Source organism: Cydia pomonella, chromosome 17 (genome assembly GCF_033807575.1).
Source record: "Cydia pomonella isolate Wapato2018A chromosome 17, ilCydPomo1, whole genome shotgun sequence".
Classification (NCBI taxonomy): Eukaryota; Metazoa; Arthropoda; class Insecta; order Lepidoptera; family Tortricidae; genus Cydia; species Cydia pomonella.
Window position 1 is genome coordinate 8153416 of NC_084719.1, and position 27671 is coordinate 8181086.

A 27671-nucleotide genomic window follows, 5' to 3' on the forward strand; every position below is an offset into this window, starting at 1 on the left:
CGCAAGAATTATTCTAAATATAGTTTTCCTGAAATTAATGAATGAAATTTCTTTGAGGTTTTCAACAAGTACCTATTTTAGAGAGAACATTTTCCTTTCAGTCTTAAATAAAGAATACCTATTACTATCTGTCAGTGTCGAGTGATTTTTCTGGTTGAAGAAATGAAACTTGACACTGACAGATCATATCCATATCAAACTCAACCTGTTATTTCTATCTGAATAAGCCACTGGGTTTTAGTTTTTCTAAAGTACTTAGATCAAAAATTTTGCTCATTTTTTATGCATTAAATTGCTTCCTCGTTTTTTAAAACAGATTTTGCTTCATTTTTTCGTATAGTTGTTCCTATTATTCCCAGTTGTTTCATGGAACTGGTACTTTTAAACTAAATAATAACTTTTACAGTACATATGGTGCTACTTTACCGCACTAATGCGAAAATTAGCATATTACGTTACTGTGTCGAACATTTAAAGGGCCATATGTACTGTAAAACGTTGTACGATACATGTGCGAATAGGTAATTCGCAACTCGTGTCGTTTAAAACACTCCCTTCGGTCGTGTTTTAATTTATCGCCACTCGTTGCGAATTTCCTATTTTTCGCACTTGTATCGTAATGTACTATTTAAACATAAGTTATATAATAGTAATGTAAACTATTCTTACAGATCGGACAGTTCCATAGAGCAAATGAGACATACTCGAGGTACTGCAGCGAACTGACTTTTCGAAAGCAGTCTGTTATTTTCATTTGGCTTGATTTGGCGCACGACGATTGACAGATGTTGGACAGTTTGGTTGTCAAAAAGTCAGCACAGTGCAAGGAGGTTCAAATGAAAGATTCAGGTGGAAAGTTATAGTTTATATTTAGATTTATAATAAGATATGTAGTCTACAAAATTTCACAAATTTTCACAACGTTATTTGAACCTAAAGCGTTCTACCCATTTTATTATGAAAATAAAATTATCGAAATCACTGGATCTACACGCGGGGGGGAGGTTTACACAACATTATTTTTAAAATATAATCTAATAGGCAGTATTTTAAATCTCGCGTATCTTTACATGAGTAAGTCAAAAACTTATAACGGTAAAAAAATAAAAAAATATCCATCCATAAACCCCTCCCCCGGAACAAAACAACGCCCTCACGTACATATACAAACATATTTATTATAGTTACATTAACTAGATTATACAGAATAATGATTCCTATGAAATATAATTATGCATTCTTTAAATTTATTCAATAATGTAATAATAATACTTAATAAGTTATCAATAGGTAATGGTTAGTCAATGTTCGTGCTACGGACTACAATAGTTATAATAATGAATGAGTCGTATTATTTCTTTATTATTTTATTACTATAATTTTATTACTCGATATATATATACTATAACCACTAAACGAACATGCAGCCTCGGCCCGCATAGCGGGCTCTCATAATCACAAAAAAACATCGTCAACACATAAAATAATAATCAATAATAATAATCATACAGATAAAAATCATTCATAAAAACATTACAATAAAAATCTAAACATTAAAACACACTTAAAACAAACATTATATTAATATTATCATAATCATAGTGTGTAGTACGTATGTATAATATCATTTAAGCGAATAATCGTATAGTCAAAAATAGTATGAGCATGGCGCGCCGGGGAGCGCGCGGCGGCGCTTTAGTCTACCCCGCCCCTCCGGGCACTACCAACAAACATTAGCTAGGGCTCGCGCCTATTGCCTACTCCTAGACTCTGAACAGTCAACAGGCCACCCGGCTCCCCGCGCCGCCCGTATCGCCTAATATATTATTATATCTTAATACTTTACGCTATTACGTTAGGTAAGCTTTATAAATTTTCGATTTCTCATTTACGCTATCAATAATAATAATTATACAACTTTTTTTAAATTTTATGTTTTTTTTTCGAAATTCTATCGTAACGTACTTCGCTCTCTCTGCGGCCGCCAGCGCTCAGCTGCGGCCTTAATAAAAAACGTTCATAATAAGAAAATATATCGTGAATAACTCTGCCGACTTACGATAGGTAGGTTCGGCGCGGCGGACGGGCCGTGCCGGCGAGGCGCCGACTTTTGGCACCAGGATTTCGATTACGCGATTTTTATTTTTTTAATATTTTTATAACGATTTTTAAGTAAAAAAGATCGATCCCTATTACAAAAACGTGCTCGATAAAACCACCGGTGTCGGGCGGTAGCCCCCGTCTCCGCGCCCGCGTCAGTGCAACTACCGAGGTAGCAGTCTACGAGAGGATGCGGATCGCCTGGTGCGCGGGCGCCGAGCAGGCGGGGCACGGCGCGCCGCCCGCCGCCAGCCGCTGCGCGCACTCCAGGCAGAACAGGTTGTGTCCGCACGGCACCAGCGCCGCCGCCACGCCGCGCTCGCCGCATACGGCGCAAGCGCGCACCGGTGACGCCGCCGGCGACGGCCGCGTGCCGCCCCACGCCCACACGCCCGCCGCGCCGCCACCGCCCGGCGATTCGAACGACGGCGACTCGCCGAGGCCCTCGTCGCGCTCCGTCGACGACCAGATGCCGAGCAGGTCGCCGAGCCGCGCCGACGAGCCGCCGGATGAGCAGGAGCCCGCGGATGAGAAGGCGGCTTCCTGATCGGGGCGGGGCAGCAGCGAGGCGAGGCCGGCGCGGTACAGCTGCGCGAGGGGCTCACTATCGGTAGCGGGCGTGGTGCCAGCGGGGCCGCCAGCGGCACCGGTGCGAAGGGCGATGTGGGCTTCTATTTCCTTGCGGGCGGCCTCAACGCTCTCAGGGAGGCCGGTGACCTCGAACACGGGCTCGCGCTCGCGGGATGGTGTGACGATGTAAGTGTGCGTCGTGTGCTGGATGCGCTTGATGGTAGCGCCTTTGGGGCCGACGACGAGGCCGACGACGCGGTAGGGCACGCGCACCTGCGCGGTGACATGTCCGGGCGCACCGGCGGGTGGCGGTGGTGCGGCGCCACACTTGCGCGAGGCGCGGATCTGCGAGAAGTGCTCGGCGGCGGAGAGGATCTCGCGCTTGGCGCGCGCGACGTCCTCCTTGCGCCCCGTGACCACGAACACGGGCTCCTCTCCGCGCACCGGTGTCTTGATGTACGTGTTGGTCTTCGCTCGCAGCGCTTTTATTTTGCAGCCTGGAACAATGGAGATCAAACGTTAATGCCACGTTATTCTAGTTGAGTGGGCGCCGGAACTATTTACGGGTACAGGGCTTTTATAAAAAATAATTTAAGAATTTTGCGGCGGTGATTTTTTATGTGACTGATTTTAAACAATATTATGTGGACTCGACTTGCTCATAACATTAATGGCTTCGTTATCGTTCCCCTACTTGCTCTGTTGGCAACATGAAAGTGTCCAAAATTTCAATGATACACATATGAAATATGACAGCATTTTTTACCAAGCCACTTATAGATTTAATAGCAGCGCGCCTACCGACCACTAGATCCTTTACCTTCCATATTCCTTTTGCGAATAAAAGAAAGCAACTATTTTTACTTCATCTAGTCGGCACAGACCCACTGCCCTAACCACATACATATTCACGTGTTCATTCCCGCTAATCTAAGTAAAATAGCACCTGTCGTATCGCCGTCTCTGTCGCGCCCCCACTGCGGCAAAAGCGTGGCAACGTAGCGCAGCATCCAAGATGCGACCACATAAACTTGACCCGAGGAATTTGCATAAATTCTCCATGTGCCTTACGCAGTATTCCCTAAGGAGTTTTCATGGTTTCAAAATATTTGTTATCTTTCGTTTTATTTTGCCGTAAAAAAGTTTGATACAAGGAAATTAGAGAAAAGTTGTTACAAAGAAAGTTAAGTTTTAAAATTACTTGTTGCAAAAAGACAGGCAGGTTATCTGGGCACGAGATACTATCGCGTTGCACGCGTTCTAAGCCTATTGCTCGATATAAACCGTTATTCACTCACTTATTAATCCCACCTTAAAATCGGGAGCATAAAAAAACTTCAAATTTATCACAATATACGTCTAGTTCCGTTTTTAGACTACATTGTATTCAAAAACAGACGATTTGAATACATCATGAGACGTGGAATTCCTAAACAAATAATGCCGCACTTGAATATAAAGTACTTGTAACTTTTTTCTTCTAAGATTCAGATTTGTATGAAATGGTCGTAATTTTGAGGGTCGCATGCCAAGGCCAGACATGAAGGCTACAATGCCACCACGAATTCAACCTATTATGAATAGCATAGTCATACACGATAACTTAAACGAGGTTTCGTTTTTAAAAAGATTTTCTGAGTTTATTTTGAGCTGCAATGATTACTTTAAACGTGGGCCTTGTTTATGACTATTCTAAATTTTGAATTGACAAATCGGTAGCTTTTGTAGTTTACGAGATATTTAGCGGTGTCAGTTAGGGTGACCAGATGTCCCGTATTTTGCGAGCTGTCCCGTACCTATTTGAGCACAATTTTTTCATTGTCTTGTAATTTGGCGAAACCAATACGGGACACACAACATTATCCCGTAATTTTATGATTCAATGGCATTTATGATAAAAATACCTACATAGTTTGATTATTTCACATTTCCTTTTCCAGATATATAAAAATTGTTGTGTTTTATAATATTTAATATTGTTTTTTAACGTCTTTCATTTAGAAATTTAGTAATTGTATACCTAGGTTTATTTAAATGATTATGCCAAATTTTAGTAATAAAAAAATGAATGTTGATTTTTAATAAAAAACGGTCTGTCCCGTATTTTAACCTCGAATCCCGTATCTTCAATGCAGTTGTCCCGTAAAACCGGAAATCAGATCCGGTCACCCTAGGCGTGACAGCCAAACAGACGGAGTCGCACCATAAGGGTTCCTTAATTTTTGGTACGAAACAAAAAAAAATGTCGCTAATAACGTAACCAGGTATTATAGAACCGTAGTGAAACCTATGGCCTAACTCCTGTGGGAAAAAGATAATGTATGTAAACGTTAAAATATGTGTAAAACGATCAAAGTCCTAACATTCAGTTGTCTTCCGTCTCGAGGCTACGGCAGTCTTCCGAACAACCCTGTAAGGCTCAAGTTCACGAACGGTCGTCGTCTCTCCTATACAACTTTATCTATTATACGAATAAAACCAGGATGTCGTGACCTGGGTATATTTAATAACTGTGTGGGATCGGAGAGCGCGGTTAAGGCTGGTTTTTAAGGTTCCTTCAGAACAGTCATCTGGGTTATACTGACTTAGACCAGGACCGGTGTATCTTGACCACGATTCATGTTTATCCGTGTGGTATTTAGCAGCATTTAAAGCTGTTTCTTGGAGCCATTGATGCGCTTGTGCCTCGAATTGCATCTTAAGGTCCTGTCGAATGGAACCGCTGTATCGTGACCTCAATACTGGCAATAGATGTGAGGAATCGCAGAACAGTTAAGGTTGGTGTTTAAGAGTTGATGCGTTCGTATTTGGAATACCCTACAGTATGGGTTGTCATATGAAAAAAGAAAATCCATAGAAATTTATTTAATCACAATAAATTAACCATAAAGTTCGGACATTTAGAGCCTATTTCACAATGTCCAAGTAAAGTCCTGAATAAGCTACTTGCCACTTATCTGACGAATAAAGTCATTCTTTTCGTTTCACAATCTTCAATTAAGCTTAACTGATAGTTAAAGTGCTAAGTTTTGCATGAAGATTTATCTCGCTCGTTAACGATGAATAAACCCTGTATATGAAAAATTGAAGACCGTTCTAGAATAGTCATATTTCTTGGACGGTCACTTTTCCAAAAATGTCCCAATTGGCCCTTTAGCCCCTTACTTCGCTACCATAATATGCTATAGCTATACTCCAAACATTTGGCTAGCTTCTAGTAATTAGTTGGTATTTCTAAAATAATAAAAAAAGACCCAGACACTCGCCAAGCTCCCCCTGACAAAGACCGAAAATTCTGACATGTCATGGGAATCCTGACGTATGGTAACCCTACACTGTAGATACTCCCTGGAAAAGTACATGTGTTATTGATGTTCTAATTATAATTAAGTAACGGGTGACTCATATACAATAAAATAAGCGTTTCGGGCTGACAAATAATAACCGCATGAACTATGTACCTAAATGAAATCCGTCATTCCTTCAAAAGCTTCTTTGATAATTAATTCATATAGTTTGCTATTGCTTAGATTTTTTTGTATTGTTTGTAAAATAGGGTACAGTCAGCAAAATTTTTAGCTTAGCACCCTCGCATACAAATATCTAAATATGTATTCTTGGGGTGCTGAGCTAATATTTAGTTTTACTGTCTGTACTTAACTAAACTAAAATGGGACCAGTACCCCTAGTGTAAATTTGATCGACATCATAACGTGACGAACGCGTTTGCGTTAAGTCTCATTTTGTATAGGATTTTGAGTTTCCAAAACATCCCGCTTGGCGCGATCTTTCTAAATCCAATACAAAATGAGACTAAACGCAAACGCGTACGTCACGTTTCGAAATCGAATTTATTTACACTAGGGGTACTGTATTCTATTTTTACCACTATGGGATACCTATACGACTACGACCAGTTTGATACGAAAATATTCGCTATATCGTCTGCGTAACTTACTTACTGTAGCGCTCGTACTGGCACATTAGTGCGAGTGAGATGTATAGAAAGTAAGTTAGGCAGACGTTAGCGAATATTTCAGTTTGACAGCATATATGTAAAGTTACCTATCCCAAGCGAAGTATGCGAACGGGTTATTAAAAAAAAACGCGAAAAGAAGATAGAAATATAATATTTTCTACATAAATCTATACAAAATAGCTTTTTAATACTGTTTCATATTTTGTACACAATTCACGTCTAACTAGAAATCAATCAGGCACCAAAGCAACCCGCGGTAAGACGAAGTACCAATGTTCCCCATCCTCCCCCCCGGCCACGCGGCGCGCGGAGCGGCAACATCGCCCACGCGGGTACGTCGACGATGTAAATAATGCTGTCTCGCTCTGTTTGACAGCTGGTGACGTCGCAATATTATGATGTTACGACATAGGCGATTATGTCTGTATGAGGCCCGATTCGACCTAATTTTGTGAGTGTTCCGAACTTTTACTGATGCCTTTTATGTATGGGGATTGTAAGCTCTTGGTCCGAATTATGTTATTGCATTAGATGAAATAAATACAGAAAATATTGTTTTAACTTATCCAAAAAAACTAGTCAAAATTAAGGCTACCTAACATGCTTAATTTCAAAAAGTCCTGCTTAATAGTATTATTGTCTGTCTTTTACAAATTCTCGGGACCATGGGGTCCCGGACATTTGGAAGGCGTGCGTGGGGCCGAAGCCAACACGTAGAGTCCCCTTGTAATAGGACAATTTACTTTTAATGTAACGTGACACCAACCGACGATTATCCCTGTTCACACTATAGCAGTGCATCCAAGGACAAACCCCGGTTAGTGTAGGAAAAAAGGGTACAAAAATAAACCGGGCTATTGGGTTGAGTTGCAAACGGCCGCTCGCACGGAGCGACAAGGGGACAACATTGCGTGAGCGGCTCAGGGTGTGGAGAGGTGTGCGCCGCTTTCTACCCAGTGGCTGTAAGCAGCCACTGTGCCAACTCGCGTCTTATGCATATTTCACTTCCACCCTGCCAGCATATAGCTCTGACACCCCACTCTGGACGGCCGGTAAAGGCAAGCCAGAGGTGAGAGTCCTGCGGCCCCTGCTCAGTATTATTATTATTATTATCCTAAAATATAGAAATACCCACATAGCCACCAGACAAATATTTGCTCTTTACACGTACCTATATGCCACAGATAGTCAAAAGGGATAAGCTCGCCTTTGTACACGTGTTTTTGTATAAGTAATACTTTGCTACTACTACCATAGAAAACTATTATTTCCTACTAATAAACCAATTTATATCATGGAAAAGTTATACAGAAGCTTATTAAATGCGAATATTTAGTTTCAAATGCTTCCGCGATCAAAAGAGTTCCACGAAAGGCGAAGGTGATACGAAGTCAGCCTTAGCTAGAAGCTAAATAAATAAATAAAGCCAGTTTTTCTTGGAAACAGCTCGACCAGGGTGAAGATAAAGTTAGAAATGAAGCCGATAGTGCCGTTTTTCGTTTTAAGTGCTCAGCAAAATAATAGAGTGGATAATTTTTTTACCCAACTACCGAAAGGAGTGTTATATGTTTTGTAAGTATAAATGTCTATATGAGACCAAATCTCTATAAGAGATAAATTGCAAAAATCACAAAAAATTATCTAGTTTCATAAATGGAAGGTACCTAATTAAATGTTGGCCTCCTAGACTAATCGGTCGTGCCTCTGCCTATGAAGCTTGGTCCCGGGTTCGAATGCTAAGGGCATTTATTTGCGTGTTAATCACAAATATTTTGTTCCTGTGCTTTGGATATTTTCTAAGCACATATATGAGTATTTATATATAACTCTATACATATTGTATATAATGTCCTGTTGTCCTGTACCTGCAATACAACCTTACTAAACTGGAATTAGGTCGATGTGGCAAATTGCCCTATTTTTTTTACTGCGTATATTGGAATAACTCTATTAATCTACGTAACGTCCTCTCTTGTAATATTAATAAGTAAGTCAGCTGACGTTTAGCTATGACGCAAATCTGAACGTTCATAACCTCGCATATTGAATGGATTTCCGTAACACGTGACCATCAGGTGCTATCGCCGGGGGTAGTTCGCTCAGGGCGTTGAACCCGGACATTAACCCCGGATGACCTCCGACCTGATTTCAACTCTCTGCGCGCGGGCTAAAGTCGATTTTTGGGTGATGGAAACTAGACTGCAGAGTTATTTTAGGTCCTAAGTAAGGCTGTAAGTGAAATGGGGCTGTTTTCGTGAAAAATGCGAGGGCACAATCGTTTAGGATGATTAATAGTAAGGTTTTCAAACATCAATAGCTCGTGCAGATAATGAAATGGTGACGGTTTTGATGCTAGAAGAGCTAAATGGATGGGTGCAATTAGGCGAAAAAGAGAAGTCTAGATTTTTCTGAAAATTAATAACGCAGACGTGAATAAATAGGAGAATTAATCTTAACTAACAGATAAAAAAGAATATTTTTCTATAAGAAATAGTGAAACGTTAAAAAAGCTCGAGTAGGGTAAATGTTAATTTGGTGTCTTTTGTTATTTTAAAATAACTGTATTTTCTGTTATATTAAGCCTTAAACAAAGAATTTAGTCGCAACGCAAAGCCCGTGGTACCAGGAGAACAGTACACGATAAGAGTTGGCTCACGGCCAGCAGGCTACGTTCGCAGGAATTAGCATCTTAAACAACTTGGCAATACTTTCAACCGCCTCGGATGGGCCCCTACGTTAAACAGCTTCAATTTATCAAGCTACAATACAGAAAAATAAATATGTATGGCAATGCATTTTGAAAAATATATCATAAACTAACGGTCGTAAAAATATTCGCAAGCAAAGTAATGAGAAAATAAAAGATAGAACTAGGTAAAGTACAAAACAGGCATAAAACTAGTGCATAAACCGTAGAGCATTGCTACGCGTCTACGCGGGCAGTGCACCATGCTACGGCGTAGCAACCGGGTCAGTGCGCGCACCAACAGGTTGTTGAAAGGGCACAAACGCCATGATATCTATACACGCTTAAGCCTTTTCGGTCTGTCGCGATGTATGAAAGCTCTACGAACTGCTGATTCCTTTTGTACGTAGCTTGGTGTATATGCCTATCGGCCCGATTCGGACAATGCTTGTAAGAACTGATCGCGATACGATACGGCAGATCGGTATCGTGCCGCTGTGACTTCCCAGCAACTAATTTTCATATATTCACGGTTAATACGCTTTTCCGCGGTCCCTACAAAATGTTAAGACTTTATATGAAAAAACAAGCAAGCTATTACACTCATTTTTATATAAAATTATTGAAATAAACAGCGAAAAAAAAAATGTATATCAGAAATGTAAACACCAGGGCGGCATAAAGAGAAAGAGTAGCAACAAACGGAGAACGGCTGTTTTCAGGTCGTTGAGAACAAACTTTATAGAATTGTTTTCAGTCAAAGATTTTAATTTCAATACCATTTCGTACTTTGCCACAGTGACAATCAATATGAAAGTCGCTAGGGACCTCATACTATTGTCACTGTGACAAGGTTCGAAACGGTACTAATTAAATTCCTTAACCGTACCAACAATGCTGTTACCGAGATACTGTTTTATCTGAAGTTGTCTCAATTTTGCAAGTGTTTTTAAGAATCATTTTAAAAATATATGGCTTTTCATCAGAGAAGCGTCCTTATGCTTGTGTCCACATGGAGCATGTGTGGTCCTAGGCACATGGAGCATAAGAACCCTTCTCTGATGGACAGGTCCTTGTGCATAAGGACCTTTCGTGTGTGTTTTTATAAGGATGCTGACCTTTTTTTCGCTCTATATGTTATAATTAGTTAAGTATACAACTGAAGGTTTAAACCTAAGATTTTAGACCACCACATAGACGAAAAGTTAAAAGCAAATAAAAAGATTCTAATTACATTTCAATAAATAAATATTATAGGACATTATTATTATTACACAAATTGACTAAGTTCCACAGTAGGCTCTATAAGGCTTGTGTTGTGGGTACATTAACAACGATATATGTATATAATATATAAATATTTATAAATACTTAAAATTAAATACATAAGACACATCTTTTACTCCGGAACAAATATCTGTGCACTGTGTGTATTTCACACGTCGATATAATTTTAGACTAAAGGCCGCACCAAATAAATAGATATACAAATATGTTAGAAGCGTTAAGAGGAAAGGGGATGACTGCTTCACCATGCAAACGTAGTACCAATTTTCCTCCCTAGATATTAACTTTATAGAAAGTATGTTTACACAAAGGTAAAATTGATCTGTTTTAGCGAAAGGGGACGATATAAAAGCCCTTAAAGCATTTTATCCCTCACTCAAAATATAGGTCAATCATGATCATAGGAAGCGTATTCCGATTTTATCAATGTGATACCAACTTGATATCAATTTTGTCCCACGTGTTATGAGCGAGACGCACAACATGAAAAAGTCAAACAGTATACAATTTTCGATAAACACTCTTTTTGATATGTTATGCGGCCATAAACATATTTTCGTTCTAATTTAGGTCATATTGCAAATCTAATCTATTTCAGATATATTATGGTAACCTTTTAATTTTGTGGAGATATTACACTAAGTATGCCAATCATATTATTATATCAAATGAAATTACATCAAGCACAGTGTATAGTTCGTGTCATTCACGATGACGCGCCAATTTGTCAAATCTAACCTTAATACCATGACATTACGACTCAAGGCATGCGTCTTCGTGAATGACACGATCACCTGAATGATATCATATCTATCTTAATCTCCTAAGGCCCAAAAAGTGACAGTTGAATTCGGTACAAACGAAAACTTGAAATCAAACGAAACGAGAGAAAAGCAACTCTGTTCCAATTTGAAATTGGTTGAAATTACAAGCTGCTTCTACGAGGCCAAGAGAGAATGGCCCCATAGTTCAATTTGAAAAGCAAACTGAAACACAGCCCGGAAAAGCGAAGACATCTAAATAATGAAGTTGTCTCGCTCGCACTCTGATTAATGAGGACAGAGCTATGACACGGCTCTATTCTGAATCTATCGCTTTCTTTCACGCTAAGTGTGAGCGGGAAGGAAGTTAGCGATACAATACATATTTGATTTTTTCGCAGGAAGAATAGATCTCTAGGGGAGCGTTTTAGACGAAGGAAAAACATTAGGCAGCTAGGTTGGTCGCTCTATTTTATTGAATTTCTCTATGCTAGGCGTTTGGTTTGTTGTTAGAACTAATCCAAAGATGTCGTTGTTCCCGACGCAAACTAGATAACGGTAGTGTACTTGCTAGAGCTTTCATAAGATCATGTCGTATATCACTACAAATGATTGGTAACCTAACAACTTGTATAAACACTAGGATAAGCTTTTATCCGTTTGTATTAATAATTTTGGTTTTTGTTTTACAGTTTCAGTGGAAATGTTGTAAGTAGAAGAATTATTGTTTGGGCACTTTAGATTTATCATTTAATATTATACTATGCTATGACATATTCAGCACAAACCTGCTATTTTACAGAAAATAATGTCTACAATGTTTAAATCCCTCGTCTGTGTATTTTTTGTCAAGTTTTGCATTTTTTTATAACGATTTTATCTGCTATATCGCACGAACGAGAGACTGGCAAAAGTTTGACAAGCTAATGGATGACGCGAACACACCTACATGTACATACATGTATAAATTCACTTGTATTATTTATAGCCCTAAACATGCTTTAACTTGAACGGTTATAATATAAAAGTACACTCAGGATCAAAATTAGCGAATAAAACAAGGCGCCAAAAGTATCTACTACCCTGGAATACTTTTTCAAATAGATTTGAAAATTGCTCGCGTTGTCCCGGCATTTTGCCACGGCTCATGGAAGCCTGGGGTCCGCTTGACAACTAATCCCAAGATTTGGCGTAAGCACTAGATTTTACGAAAGCGACTGCCACCTGACCTTCCAACCCAGAGGGTAAACTAGGCCTTGTTGGGATTAGTCCGGTTTAATCATGATCTTTTCATTCACCGAAAAGCGACTGGTAAATATCAAAAGATACAATTTCGTACATAAGTTCCGAAAACTCATTGGTACGAGTCGAGGTTTGAACCCGCGACGTCCGGATTGCAAGTCGCACTACCGCTAGGCCACCAGCGCTTCTTTTTCAAATAGATACATATTTATATATCTACAGTTCGCGTTCAAAAGTATTTGCCGTAATGTCATGTTATTAAAGGTTAGATTTGATAAATCTGCGCGTCATCGTGGATGACACGAACTATAGTGTTGTACGTCTGCGAGCAATACTTCAAAATTTTATATCAATGGAATAAATATACGCCACCCGCGTCTAATTAAGCATTAAGGGAAGCAATGTAAACTTGCACACATCTGGTAAGCCTCCGTAGCTCAGTTGGTAGCCGCCATGGGACCGGTGTTCCATTGGTCGCAAGTTCGAGTCTTGCCGGAGTTGTACAGTTTTCATTTAATATGAAAAAGTCTGTTCTACATACAGAGACATATAAACTTATCTCTTTTCGGTGACCTGCTAGAGCAGGGGTCACACCTATTTTTTTTTTCCTGAAAAAACTAATTGGTGATCCCTGTGGTAGAGTATGATAGGTAATCGTAGATACTTTTGACGCTGTCTGACCCGCTACTTTTGTTGCCGACTGTACTTACCTCTCCACAAATCAATACTCGCAACACAAATTGAAGTCATGCTTCTCGACGGAAATTAGGCTGTTTTGTTTATAAACTCTCTCCATTTACACTGTATCAAACGAATTGTTTGCGTTCATCCATTTAGTTACGTTTGATGCATACTTGAGATTGAAATTTACGATTCCAAAAAATCCATAGCCCTTAAGGCAGTACAACTTTTTATAGGTGCAGTAAAACGTGTAAACTGAGATGTCGTACCCGAAAGAGAAAATGTAGTTCAAAATCGTCTTAACATACCTTACTATTAAGAACATCAAAATAACAGCAAAATCACCGGACAGGCATATAAATCAGGAGTTGTCATTACAACACGCCAGGGGTCGCCAACCGCACCCTTACCCGCCCTACTCTACAGCTGTTCCCTATACAATGCTATATCATAATGCCCGGGAATGATTTTCATCTTCGCCTTACTATGTTTTTCTGATTTTTGTCTCGTGATTAATAGTTCATGAGACAGGAAGCGTTTTCGTCATAGCGATTTGGCGCTACGCCAGCGCGTCCAACGACTCTGACTACTGAACCGCAGAGGGTATACCTTCTACGTAGTTACGTTTTCTATGTCGTGGATTCAAACTCCAAGTTCCTGTCGTCAGACTAGATTGATAGTAGCTACCGAATCACTTGGGTTAGTGAGTAACCTACCCCTGAACGTCGCGGCTTACCGTGACGTCATGCCTACTGAATGGTATCGATTATTCAGTGCTATAATTGCGTTTTGTTTTTAAGCTTATTTTTTAGTTTAATGTTTAGCGTTGGGGTATTTTTAAGTCAATTAAGTAGCTTTACCGCTAAAAAATTGCTCGTGCCACCCGTATAACAATTTAAATATAGTATCGTAGTAGTAAATTGTACTATATATTGCACAAAAACAATATAGTACGAAAAATACTATGTTATCGGCACTAAAGAAAGGGGTATACAAATGTCACCTATATCGCAACATAAATGCGACTTGGATTTTTAAACGCCGCAACTCGCCTCAAATTGGTGTCCTACTTCTTGTGTGTCATCTTCCCAGTAAATACTATATTGTTTTCAATATTTTTACAAAAATACTATTTTTTTGTAGAAAAAAGGTGGCAACCCTAGGATTGACTGTAACGTATAGCATCTCCTTCACGGAATATTTTATTTTTATAATTTTACTTTTGAAGTTTCTCCCGTTGTCTGAATCGATTGCACCAGCGTCACCCAAAACCTCAGTTATCCCAAAATCTCACATTGTTTTGAATTAAAATAATTACATCAAGCACGTTTGATGTGAAACAATTTAAATTTTGACGTTATTTGAATAGATTGCAATGTCTCAACGAATATCTTAAAAACATTCCCACAAATGAACACTATTCTACGTAAGTAAAAATAAGTGTTTTTTCATGAAATAATTAGTTTAAACACAAAAAACCTCTGTATTCCGAATCTAATCAAGTCTCAACGAAAATCTTAAAAGTTTTCCCGAAATGTCGCATGCGGTAGTTTCCCGCTTGGCGCGGGGCGCGGGGCGCGGGGCGGCGCCGCAGGGGCGCGTGCCTTGTCGCACCCCCGATCGATAGCGGCCAACGACCCCGGGCCCGGTGCATTGGCAGCCCCTGCGAATTTAACCCACATTCCGCGCTAATTGTTCTAACGCTGATTACGCATAGGCTGTATTTTAATGTTGGCTGATATGATTGAAAATGTTATATTCCTATTTACGCTAAATCGATTACATATTATTTTGGCATTGCGATGGGGAAGCTGCGGCCGAGCTTCGACTGTGTGAATTATTAGATAAAATTTTTGCTTGTAACATTATTTAATTGTAGATAAGATGGTTTTATACCTGTTACGACCTTTACCTGTATATGTTTCAATGGAGTGCTAAACAAAATAGCATATTTTGTAGGGCGTTAAGTCAATAAGAGGACTAACAATGTGATTGAAACAGGTTAAAACTATTTTTTTTAAAGAGAACTCTTTTTTACTGAATTTTAATCACATTTATAAGCCGTACTACTTACCTAGCTCAGCTGATAAAGCCTGAAAAAGGTCAAGCCCGACAAACGAGCTAGTTTAAAGTAACAAATGCTCTGAATCATTGCAAAGAATTTATACAAGCGCTATAAAGGCAACGAAACGTGAATCATCAACATATTTTAAGCAAAGTGCCTAGAATTAAGGTTGAGGAAATCAAGCGCGCAGGAAAAGCGTCGGCCATTGCACCCGCCTTACATAACACCGGGGGTGCAGAGGTAGCAAGAGGTAGGCCGCCGAGCAATAAAACCCACTCCGAATAGGCTCAAGTCACGCCCGCCGCGTGATTCAAAAACAACTTTACTACAACGACAATAAATCTCATTCTTGAATACGCTGCGGCCGCGAGATGCGTAGAATGATTGATGATACGTCTTAAAGGCACGGGGGGTGCGGGGGGAGCACGGGGTTGATCGAACTGAAGTCAGCCACGTTCAACGGCCGCCTTTTGGCGCTCAGCTAATTTATCATAGCCCAACAAGGGTTTGACGACCTAAATAAACGACAAAGCAAAAGGTACCTATGGAACTGATTTACGTTTTTTTTTTTTTTTTTTTTCATTTATTTTTCAAAGGCACATATACATAATCAATTTTAAAGTTACTCGCCAAACTGCTTATGCGGTTTGTTGGCGAGACAGCGCTCATTTTTTACATTTTTATGCACCTAAAAAGGTACCGTACTTAACCCCTTACCGCATATGCAACCTATATACTCGTATATGGCTGATATAATCTTCTACTCTATTGACAGCTATTTGAGTTCAAATTTAAAACTATATTTTTTTATGACACGTTAAGGGATTAAGTTGCTATCATTCTATGCTTACATGCCCTAAATTATACAAGTACATAATTTTACAAGAAGATAGACTATGCAAAAACAACAAGTCTAATAATAATAATAATACACGGTAGCTGAGGTCAAGGTAAATTATCTAAAAGTATTTTTTTTAATTTGTTCTTTACTTCCATTATGCTATATTTATTTTCCTCTCTTAAACATTCTATATCATTATATATTTTTGGGACCAAAAATTTATCTGTTCTTCTACCATAATAGTTTTTGACAAAATGTTGTACATATTTCCTTATTCTAATATTCTTTGTTCTATATCTGCTTTTCTTAAACACTTTATATTTATTATTATAGTAATTATCTATAGCTATCAAATATTGTACTCTTTGAGTCACAGGTAGTATTTTATACATTTTATAAAGTTTTTCATAGACGCCTTTCAGATTATTTTTAGTTTTGCTGTCCAATAAGTATTTGAGTGATCGTATCTGTAGCTTTTTAATTTCCTCAATATACGTTTGGAAGGTTCTGCCATATACATTAAGTCCATAACATATCACTGATTCCGCTAGTGCATAATATACTACAAGCATAGTTTTTTTACTAATTAATTTATGTAAGTAGTACATTTTGCCCATTACTGAGCGTAATTTTGAACAAACCACATTGATGTGTGTTTTCCAATTAAAGTTGTGATCAATATGCATACCTAGATACTTATAAGTGTTTACGTATTCTAGCGGTTCACAGTTGCATTTGTTATCCTTTCGGTTGTGCAGGCAATCGTATCCGTGTCCTATCACACCTACCTCGTTATAATTGACCGACTTAGCTCTGCGGTTGTATGGGGAATATATGTGCATACTTTTCGTTTTTGATATGTTTATAATTATTCCATTATCGTGGGCCCATTTAGTAATCTCGTCAAAGTCGCTTTGAATACACCTGTGAGCTTCCGATATATCTGCATGCGAATATAGTAGGCACATATCGTCCGCATACATGTATACCTTGCATTTCTTTATAACGTTTACAACGCTGTTGACCAGCATCACGTAGCCGACAGGGCCATACACCGAGCCGGTCGGCACCCCGAGCGTGACGTCACACTCCGCGCCCGTGGTGCCGGCGATGCTCGTGCGTATGGTCCTGCCCGCCAGGTAGCTGCGGAACCAGTCATTGACGGGGCCGTCAATGCCACATTCTCGCATCGCCTGCAGAAGCACTTCATGGTCCAGGGTATCAAATGCCTTTTTGTAGTCAATAAAAAGCGCAAGTACCTGTTTACCTTCGTTTAGGCGGCTATTGATTTCATCTGAAAATTGTGCCAGAGCCGACCCCGTACTTCTACCTTTCCTGAACCCGTGCTGCGAGTCCGTGAGTATGTTATGTTTCTCCAGAAAACCTGATACTTGTCCGACAACCACCTTCTCGACAATTTTATTAATTACTGACAGGATTGCGATAGGCCTGTAGTTTGTATAATCCAAATGATTTCCATTTTTATAAATTGGTCTTATATAAGATTTTTTCAGGTTTTCTGGATAAACGCTTTTTATCACACACAAATTGATGAATTTAGCCAGAATGGGACACAATTGCTTCCTAATGTATTTAATATCTTTTATTCTTATTTTGTCAATGCCAGGTGCCTTTTTTGAGTTTAAATTACTAATAATCTTTTCAACATCAATTGCAGACACTTTTTTATATCTAAAAGACAAATCAATTTTATTAACATAAGAGTCACGAACCAAGAATTTAACATCACATGTATGTTTAATACATAAAATTTCCTTAGTAAAAGTTTCAGAAAATCTGGTACAAATATTAAAATATTAAATAATATTAAAAGGTACCTATGGAACTGATTTACGTCCTAACATGGGCTCTATTCCTAAAAGCCGCAGGACCAAAAAAAGTGGCGGTGTCTCGTGCCGGAGCGGATAGTCCATCCTCGCACAATATAAAATAGTACAGATAAAACTGCTTTTTTCATGGAAGTGGAAGGTACCCTGCCAAATTGTATTAAAACTAGTGCGATGCAGCATGTTTCAGTTTAGGAATTTCAAATATTGAACGCCTGTTTCAAAAGACGACTTACTTCAAAACAATATGTACCTTACTCCTAAAGTTAAAAGTTCAATATCCTAAGCAGGCAATGAGTAAATAGTTCGTTCTCATTCCAGAGTTCCCTTTAACCGAGTTACTGGTAGCGAGACAATTGCGACCTTGTTTCGTGAGCCATAAACATTATTTTAATTTGCGCCGGATGTAGAGTTGGTACGTTGTGTGTAGACGGTGTCACGTGGTGTCTAGGGATTCCCGCGGGTACGAGCGAGAAGTGGGTCCGGCGTCTCTCTCTAATCGCCGGAGATAGACATCTATCTGACGAAAGGGAAATGGTACGTGTGGTTATTTTGGTGCTTGTTCTTTTTGTAGCAAACGTTCGAGACATTTCGGTTACTTTAAGTTAGAAAATTGAAAGTATGAGCGGATACCGACGCAGTAACAAACATCAACGAAGTTTTTTGAGCTTCCTGGGTAACACCTGTATTTCATGTGAGCCTAGTACTCGCAACGATTTTCACGGTCGACAGGCATTTAAAGTTAACCAACCGACTTTGCTAAAGGAATGGTTATGCTAATGTGTTTATCCGTCTGTGTCACAAGGCGTACTTATTAGTACGTAAGTGTTAAATAAGTTTAGCAAGGGCTTCAAAACAGCTAATATGCAGCTAGCTTTACTAGCTATATTTACTTATTATGTTTACGTTAAGTCGAAATGACTAAAATTATATTCTATCGATACTTGTTGGATTCTTCGTAGAAACTCCAATTTACCTGAAAGCAAGAAAAAATAATGATTAGTAACTAACACTCAATTATTAATAGTGTTAACGTATGTTAATCTGTCAAAAAAGTGCAGCCTATCAAAACAAATATGCATTTTTTGCCGTCGAATTAAAATTCAATCAGCGTCAATCATGATTAAGATGTAACAGATACGTCAATAAAAACATTTAATGTATAATACTTATAAATATAGTGGACGATAGAAATCGCAAGGTCGAGGGGCCCGTCTCGTCACCTGGACGGTAATAACCAACGCTTAAATAGAATTTGCATTGAGTTAAACCAAATTAAAGAATTAAACGTTATCGCCATTGTTATTGGATGTCGATGTACGCTTAAAATTGCTTTAGCTTGAGCAGAAGTAGCAGAACTCTCACGCCTACGCTAAAAAGGCAATGAGGCAGGGATCGGAACCGGTTTTTTGCAAAAACATCGAAATAACCATATATTTCGGTTTATTTTATACTCTAAATGTAGGACTCGGTTGTGTTTTCAGTACCCCTAGTGTAAATATTTTCGACAGCGAAACGTGACGTACGCGTTTGCGTTAAGTGTCATTTTGTATGAGATTTTTGACTTTCCAAAACGTCCCGCTTGGCGCGCTGTCCAAAAACCCATACAAAATGAGACTCAACGCAAACGCGTACGTCACGTTTCGCTATCGACTAAAATTACACTAGGGGTACTGATAACGACTTCGTATTATCAGATTGCCTAATTAGAAATGAAGTAATTAACAGAGAACGAAAAAATACCGTTTTCGTTCCCATACAAAAAATACCGGTTTCCGATCCCTGCAATGAGGACATAACCCATATTTTCTTAAAGCGTTATTCTTAACTGCCTGATGTCTCTCGTATATTTTGACCATGCAAATTTTAGCATACGTAAATAAGAAGTATAATGGTTTGTGTGTAGCATGGTTTTGCGAATAGCACTGACGGTTTTAATATCATATGGAACTGGCAGGACCCTAACGTCTAAACATGGGCGGACAACGCGGATCAATTGCCGTTTGAATGTGAACTCACAACTGCTGTTAATAAAGTTGAAAATAAGAGCTTGCGAATCCTGCTGTTGAATTTAAATAGGGCAATTTGGCGTTTTGTTACCTTTAAATCAAAATCTTATCGTTTTGTATTAAAACTTAACAACGAAATGAAGACAGTAAATTTAAACCTCCTAAGCGCTAAATAGTCGAACAGTAATTTCATAGGTATTAGGAAAAAAAGTCGGAAATAGGGTCAAAGATTACTTCAGTACGACATATGTCGTACGTTTAGGGGTTCAAATTAGTTCACCTGATAAGAAAAGTTCACCCTGAAATTAGCTCTACTATAACGTCTATACAGGATGATTCAGGAGACGTGAGCAGGATCAAGCCTGCATATTCGGTAAATTATCAGCAACTGTTTCGTACAAGTATTTGTGAGATTAACGTTAATTTAATTTTTACTATTCAAAAAAAAGAGTTTTATTTTATTTACGATATTTATGGTCACCCTCTTTGTTTTATTCATAATAAGAGACAAATTGAGTGTCATCGGAGTGTGGTTACTTTTATAAAATCGTATCTCACTCAAGTGTGACATTTTATTTTCTTCATAATCAAAGTGCTGTCATAACGGTTCAAGAGGTTTTATCTTTCTTAATTAAGTGTTGTAGGGTGTCCATGATTGTAGATAATCAAATTTGTCCTTAAGAAAAAGTTAAATAACAGATAAAAAGCGTGATTGTTTTACTTAAATATGATGGTGAACGATTCATTAACATTTACTGATTGTGTAGGCTTAGTCCAGCTCACGTCTCACGAATCACCCTGTATAACCTATGAGTATGAAATACTGTTTAAAGTAAGATCTTGAATGGTTTTAGAACACAAGGATAACCGATTAGCAAGGAGGAAGTGGTTTGCACGTCTCTGTCGGCCTTGGACTTCTAATGTCATTACACCCGACTCGTATTAATATCTTGGATACTACTTAAAGCCCGAGTGACGTGTACGATAGTGAGGTTAAAAGAGTAATTCGGAAATATGTACAAAAACAAAAATAAATAACAACAAATAACATATAAACAGTATGCAAGCACAAAATATCTTGATTTTGTTGCATGTAGTTTAGAGGGTGAGGTCGCTTTTTGAACAAACTTTACCTACGGGTTTGTTTCTTTTAATTTAGTACGAATGGCACTCTTCGGGTAGTCAACTATAACAACATACAATGACTTTATTTAAGAGATAGGGTATGAGCAAAAAAAACACATCTTTAGCCCTGAACTACCTACAAAGTATAAGTAATTATTTAATTAAGTATATAAGAATATCTATATTCATTCATACTCGTAGCAAATCCGTCCAATGCGTCTGTTTTACTAGAAGTTTCATTTTGCCTTTTTTGCACAGTCGCCATTAATGCCGAGGTGCTCATAAATATCTGAACACACACTCACGCTTTGACAATAGAGGCGTGTTCAGATATTTGTGAGGATCTTGACCGCTCCGTTTCATCTGATGGCCACTGAACCTAAAATTAACTCATTAACGACATAGTCGCGTAAATTGTATTCGTACAGTTATGACGTCATCACACGTGGTGCCCATTCATTTCGGCGCTCAAGGCTGCGCGTGAGTTTCGTTTAAATGTAGACCAGTTAAAGGTGACCCTGAGGTCAGAAAAAGTGTGTAGTAAACGAGAATACACTTATACTGGTCTTGAGCTAATGACTCGCTTGTGATAAGCAATCGGAATTAATTGGATTAAGGATGTGCGGAGTGATGTATTTAAATCGGATATTTCGCATTAATTTCAAGAGCATTATTAAGGACATACTCAAACGAAAAAATTAATACGAATGACTAAAGCGTTATGCCATACATTTTTAGATTTTTCCTATCATCCAGATCAATTAACACATTCACAGCTGAGCTAAGGTCGTAGACGATAACGTGGGTTTCCCGGTTTGTAGCGGACATGCTTCGTACAGGGAAAACGACAACATGTCGTGATTAGCTGAATGGGTTAATATTTTTAGTAAAAACTAATTACTTCGTAATTTTTTTGGGATTATGTAGCCAAGAAGACCGCACGGACATCAGGATGCTGCCGGGTACGAGCTAAAATAAAGACATTTTAAAAATGGATTTAACCACTCTTAAAAAAAGATGTTCCCTATCAAACTTTTAATTTAAACCTCTACTCGCTTCTGAACATGATTAATCATTGTACCGATTTAATTTGTCCATTTACGACGGATCAGCTTTCATTACGTCATTTAATAGATCATTAAATTCGCGAATGGATCACGAATTCTATCAGCTATTAATTTATGTGTGAACCGAGTAACGTTCCAAAACGTGCTGCGTAGAACAGTCGAGAGAAGGCAGTGCATCGAACCGAAACTTTTGACAAGTGTGCGTCGGGACCATTCCGAAGATAAACATCTTTATAACATCATTGTCGTAAAACTGGTTGTTAGGTAAAGTTTAAGTGTTATGCATATACGTTGTGCGAACCCTGAATATTTGGGATATCCCAGTAATGCACCGAAATAAAAACAATTGTGATGCCTGGGTGAACGCTCTAAAGTGCCCCGCTTGGCTCCCTGCCAGAACCACGTCTAATCACCGACTGAGCTAGCAGTTAGTATGCTCCCAGCTTATAACCGCCTGTTACCTGCTGAACTGTAGCAATGCCCTTTGTCGGACATACCTCCCTGGTACTATTAGCACTATCCTCCTAAGGCATATCCTACAAGCAAATTGCCAATTGAATTTGAAATTAATAGTAAAGGAAATATGGTTAAACTTATTTTGTTTTGAAATTGAACGAAACAAAACAAATGCTACTATGTTCTAATTGAAAATTATTTCAATAACATTGAAGTAATTAGTATTATGGCTAGGGCCGTGGTCCTTAGAAGGCTTATCCTATAGACATAGTATAACGTGGTATAACAATAACAATTTGAATGACCATTTATAGTACATATTTATTTCGTCGCAATAAGGTTAACGGACGATCAAAGTGTGGTATCTAAAGTATCTAAACAAAAGTTCATTTACACTGAACTGGTTGCCAAATAAATCGACGACGTTTGACAAACGCTCGTCAGAAATGTTCGCGTTTGTGGAATAAATGCTCGACCTTACTTGGCACGTGGAAGGGATATCGGGGCAATGAGGAAGCGCGGCAATATAACCATTCCATTGATCCTACTAGCTTCTACATTTATCTAAGTTTTTGACCTTTAACAATAAGATTGGGAGGACGGATGTAAGAAATTAAGAATTTGTTTCTGTTTCAAATTCGGCGCATATATTGAATTTTTCTGCCCACTATCTTTACCCTATGGTTTTGGAAATCGTGGTTGAAAATATTTATCCGAGTTGTACGCCGAAGTCGATATAGGTAATAAACCTACCTAAGGGCCAACACACGTACCCACGATACGACGTCGTCTCACGTCGCTTCGTCGTGCAACGTTACGGCGTAGTATCGCGGGGCCAACACACATACCCATGATACGACGTCGTATCGTGGGTATGTATGTTGGCCCTAAGGAAACCTGAAGACTACTCGACTGAGACGTGTTAAGAAAACCGTTGTACTTTAGATTTCATAACCGACAATGCTTATCGGATACCGACACGAACTGCACAGATTCCGACCAAACCATATGACATTACTCGTAGTGTATATGTATATCTTGTCAGTGTTTATTGGTGCTCGCGAATTGCACTGTGATACCTCACTTAATAATGTGAAATCAAGTCCATATTTTGCAAGTTTCAATAGGCCTCCTAGAAAACGTACATAATTAAATACAACATATAATAGTTAAAGTTTCATGAAGATGACCAAGTGTAATGAAGAACTCTTAAGTAACTCTAAAAAATTCTAACTATACACATAACAATAATATTTATTGGCCTGTCGGCATATCAAAGTTGGTGTAAGTTGGAATGTTTTGCCGACCGCTCCGACCAGGCCACCATGACCGTTTAGATGCTGATAAGTCAGTGCTATGACCTGCTTCATTGCCGAATACATAGGTATTCGACTCCGTTTCCGGCTAGCTACAAACATAGTACATAGATAGACAGTAGGGAAGTTTTGTGCGGATCGTTACAAAACTATGGCCGACGTAGTTTAGATGCTGATAAGCCAGTGCTATGACCTGTTTAATTGTCAAATACATATGTATTCGACTCCGTTTCCGGCTAGTTACAAGCATAGTAGAAGGATGGTCAGCACGGTATTTACTATCTTCAAAAAAAAAACAGCGGTTTTTTTTCCTTTCTATTTTTATTTTTTAGCGGATAAGTGCTAATATGTGGGGCCCGATCCTGATTTTAATTTCTTGTTCTGAAACAGACATGAATTTGATATTTTCTTTTTTCCTTTAACAGCTGACAAACCAAATCCATAACAGTCAGAACAATACGTTTTGATCCTCCAGTCGATGTTTAAATTTCAGATGCAATACAACGACTATCAGTCTACTACAGATTAAGTTTAATCCAAGCTACAAACGCTATGTAAGGGAACTATATTTAATCGTCACTTTCTTGCGCGCAGGCCGAGTGATAATACTTTAGGTTAGAAGATAGACTACTGTATATAAATATACTCTGCCACAAGTTCGCGAGAACTCGGAACGTGAGCTAACTTGGACATTACATAACTAGTTTAAATCCAATGTCATTGTAGATACACGACGTAGCATAAACTGTGAGTTTTTGCACAGAATCACGTTAAAGTAATTTAGTTTTAGGTAACTGAATAGGTATTTTACGTGATATATTATTAGATTTGCTAGTACCTCTTGGATGAAGGAAAGCATCAAAAGCAAGCCTGACGAATTGCAACATCTATTTGGCAGTCTGTGAATCTGCTCTAATGGTATTAGAAAACAGAATTGAATTCGATTCTTTAAAAACCGAATAAAAGCGATTCTGTCCCGTTTAGTAATTATTCAAATTAATTGGAGGTAATTTGTAGTTGTTTTAGAACTGTGAACCTCAAGATAAAATTAGAGCCTACGCTAAAAAAAAAGTCGGTTCCCAGACTCCTTTATCTCTACGGGTTACAAAAATCAGGATTCTAGAGAAAAGCAGAAATGAAAAATTTAGTTTTTACTTTACTTTTATCTATTATGTATAGCTTATTAAAATTTTCGAAAGCAACTTTTATTCAAAGACAACCTAAAATGAAAATTGAAAATGTTTCGAGCTTAAAATATTTAAAGTCAGGGTCAACATACCAGTTTAGTTCGCTCAAGTTCAGTCACATTCGTACAAGCAGACGTCTGGATTAATTGATGCCATGGACGAATATATCACAAGAAGACTGACAATCCCTGCTAATATTTAAAATGAGAACTTAAACCCGTCGCAGGCGGAGCGATAATAATATATAGGTATTTTACCGTAAGATACCGACAGTTGATATCTGTACAATATATAATAAAAAGTATATACATACATACATACATGTGTATATACGTCTCTTATAGTATAGCTAAGCACCACACACGCCAACTATACCAAAATATATATCGCTGTATTCGCTGTCTAAAACATTTTGTAATACGTACCGAGCTATATATAGCAAAGTATCTTAAGAAGCCTTGCTATAAGATATTGTAAGATACCGAAATATATATTAAGGTTTCGTGGGTGGACTCTGTCAAATGGTACGTAAAATATATCGTTAGATGCCTTGCCTTAAGATATCTTTTGGTATATTATCCTCTGTGATGGGCTTTAAGTTCTTTGTGTTACCTCTTCAGGTTTGAACCGCTGAACCGCTTTATTACCTAGATACAATGAGGTTTGGTATGTCAATCATAGTCATCATCATGATCATCACACGCAGATAACATCACGGGAAAAATATATTTCAGTATAAAATTGCGTTCCTCAAATATACAACGCCATATAGAATATATGTTCAATAGGAACATAACAAGTTGACCAGAGGTCCAAGCTGCGAATAAAATGAATGGAACTGAGACCCGTTCAAAATAACTTAAGATCCGCTCAATCTATTGAGCCATCTATGGCACTACTCTAAAACCATAGGTCTAAGCGCCGAACAAAATGGAGCTGCGTTAGTGATGGCTCTTCGTAATAGCCTGAGGACCTCAGCCAACATAGAAAAATCAAAACATTATTGAATATCCAAGAACGATAGAGAGGCAGATAAGATTTTCGATCTATCGTACAGCTAAGTACACCCTCTGAATATCGGAGGAACACGATTTTGTATAGGCCCACAATGTATGTCTTGTTTTATTCGTCTATGTTGATACAATAAAACTCGGCTGTGGTTTAAGAAATTTAGCGCAGCACCTTGCATTGATACCAGGATTACATGCGAGACGTCAACGTCCCAAAACGGCATTTTCGAGGATCACTGAGCACAGAAAAGCTTTATTTGTATAAAATTCTATCTTATTTGACAGTATTTTGTGAGTCTAGCTAGCGAAAGAATTTTAATGAAAAAAAGAAAATTGATCCAACTTTATTTAAGAAAAAAATTGTTTAGTTGTTAATTAGCTGTACTAATCAATACTACTTGTCAATAAATACACTAGTCAATACAATTACGTACTCGTAATACTCGAAAGTAATATGAATATCAGTTTGAAAAATCAAATGTAGTATATACTAAAGCAAAGTAAAAAATTATATCTTTAAAAAGTTTGGCCTTCTCAATCTCAATAAACTTTCATATTTGACTTTAATAAAAAGTAATCACGGTTAAAAAAAACGGGCATGTTTTTTTGCTGTCAGTACTACGTACGTTTACACTGTCATAGTAAATACCACCTCATTTTCACCACCTTAAGGGATGACTTAGGGGATAAATAATATTCTACGTCCTTCGCTGGTACTTAAACTACATATTTTCATACCAAATTTCATCTAAATCGGTTGAGCGATTATACATGAAGAGGTCACAGACAAATGGACAGGCAGAGCTGCTCCTTAATAATATAATATTTATTACAATATTAATATGAATTAATACCGTTTAGAATCAAATCACCCCAACATGGTCTGTCTAGTCAAGGGTGCCGGGGTGGTCGGTGACGTCACGCTCACGCGCCACGCTCGGCCTTGGCCATTCGGCTTTGAGCTGCGCGAGAGTGCGATTACAATACAACGCACGCGCAGATCCAGTACATCGTAGATACGGTGACGTAAACGGCAAGCTCTTTCCATACAAACTTTGTGCGCGTTTTTCTTCGTTTGTGTTTGCGCTACAGTTATTATTTTCGGTAAATATGCTTATTTTTGTGTTTTTATTTTTTTTAATAAAGAAAAATGTCTACACCAAGTTCTGCGCATATCCAATATATACAAGCAAAAAATTAAATTAAATGCTATAGTGCCAAAACTAACGAATAAAACTTGCACAAGGTTTGTATGGAGAATGCCTTGCCCTACCCTGCGCCTTAATATGAATCCGAAGGCTTCTCGGGCACACTGCACTCAAATGGAACTGGGCCGCTATACCTAATGTCGAAATCACGTTATTAGCATTTTATGACCCCAAAAAATGGAGATTACAAACCGCCAAGAAAACTTTTTTTATAAAGACAAGGTGGCAAATGAT

The 27671-nt window shown here is 38.4% G+C and overlaps 1 protein-coding gene across 1 annotated transcript in view; it reads right to left on the reverse strand.

Annotated features, from left to right (window-relative positions):
• Positions 1-850: 850 nt before the first annotated feature.
• Positions 851-27671, reverse strand: part of LOC133527227 (RNA-binding protein MEX3B) — a 67425-nt gene continuing 40604 nt past the window's right edge. The window contains exon 2 of the mRNA XM_061864140.1: positions 851-3167. Coding sequence (XP_061720124.1) covers positions 2281-3167 — 887 coding nt within the window. The 3' untranslated portion in view covers positions 851-2280. The remainder of the gene's footprint in view (positions 3168-27671) is intronic.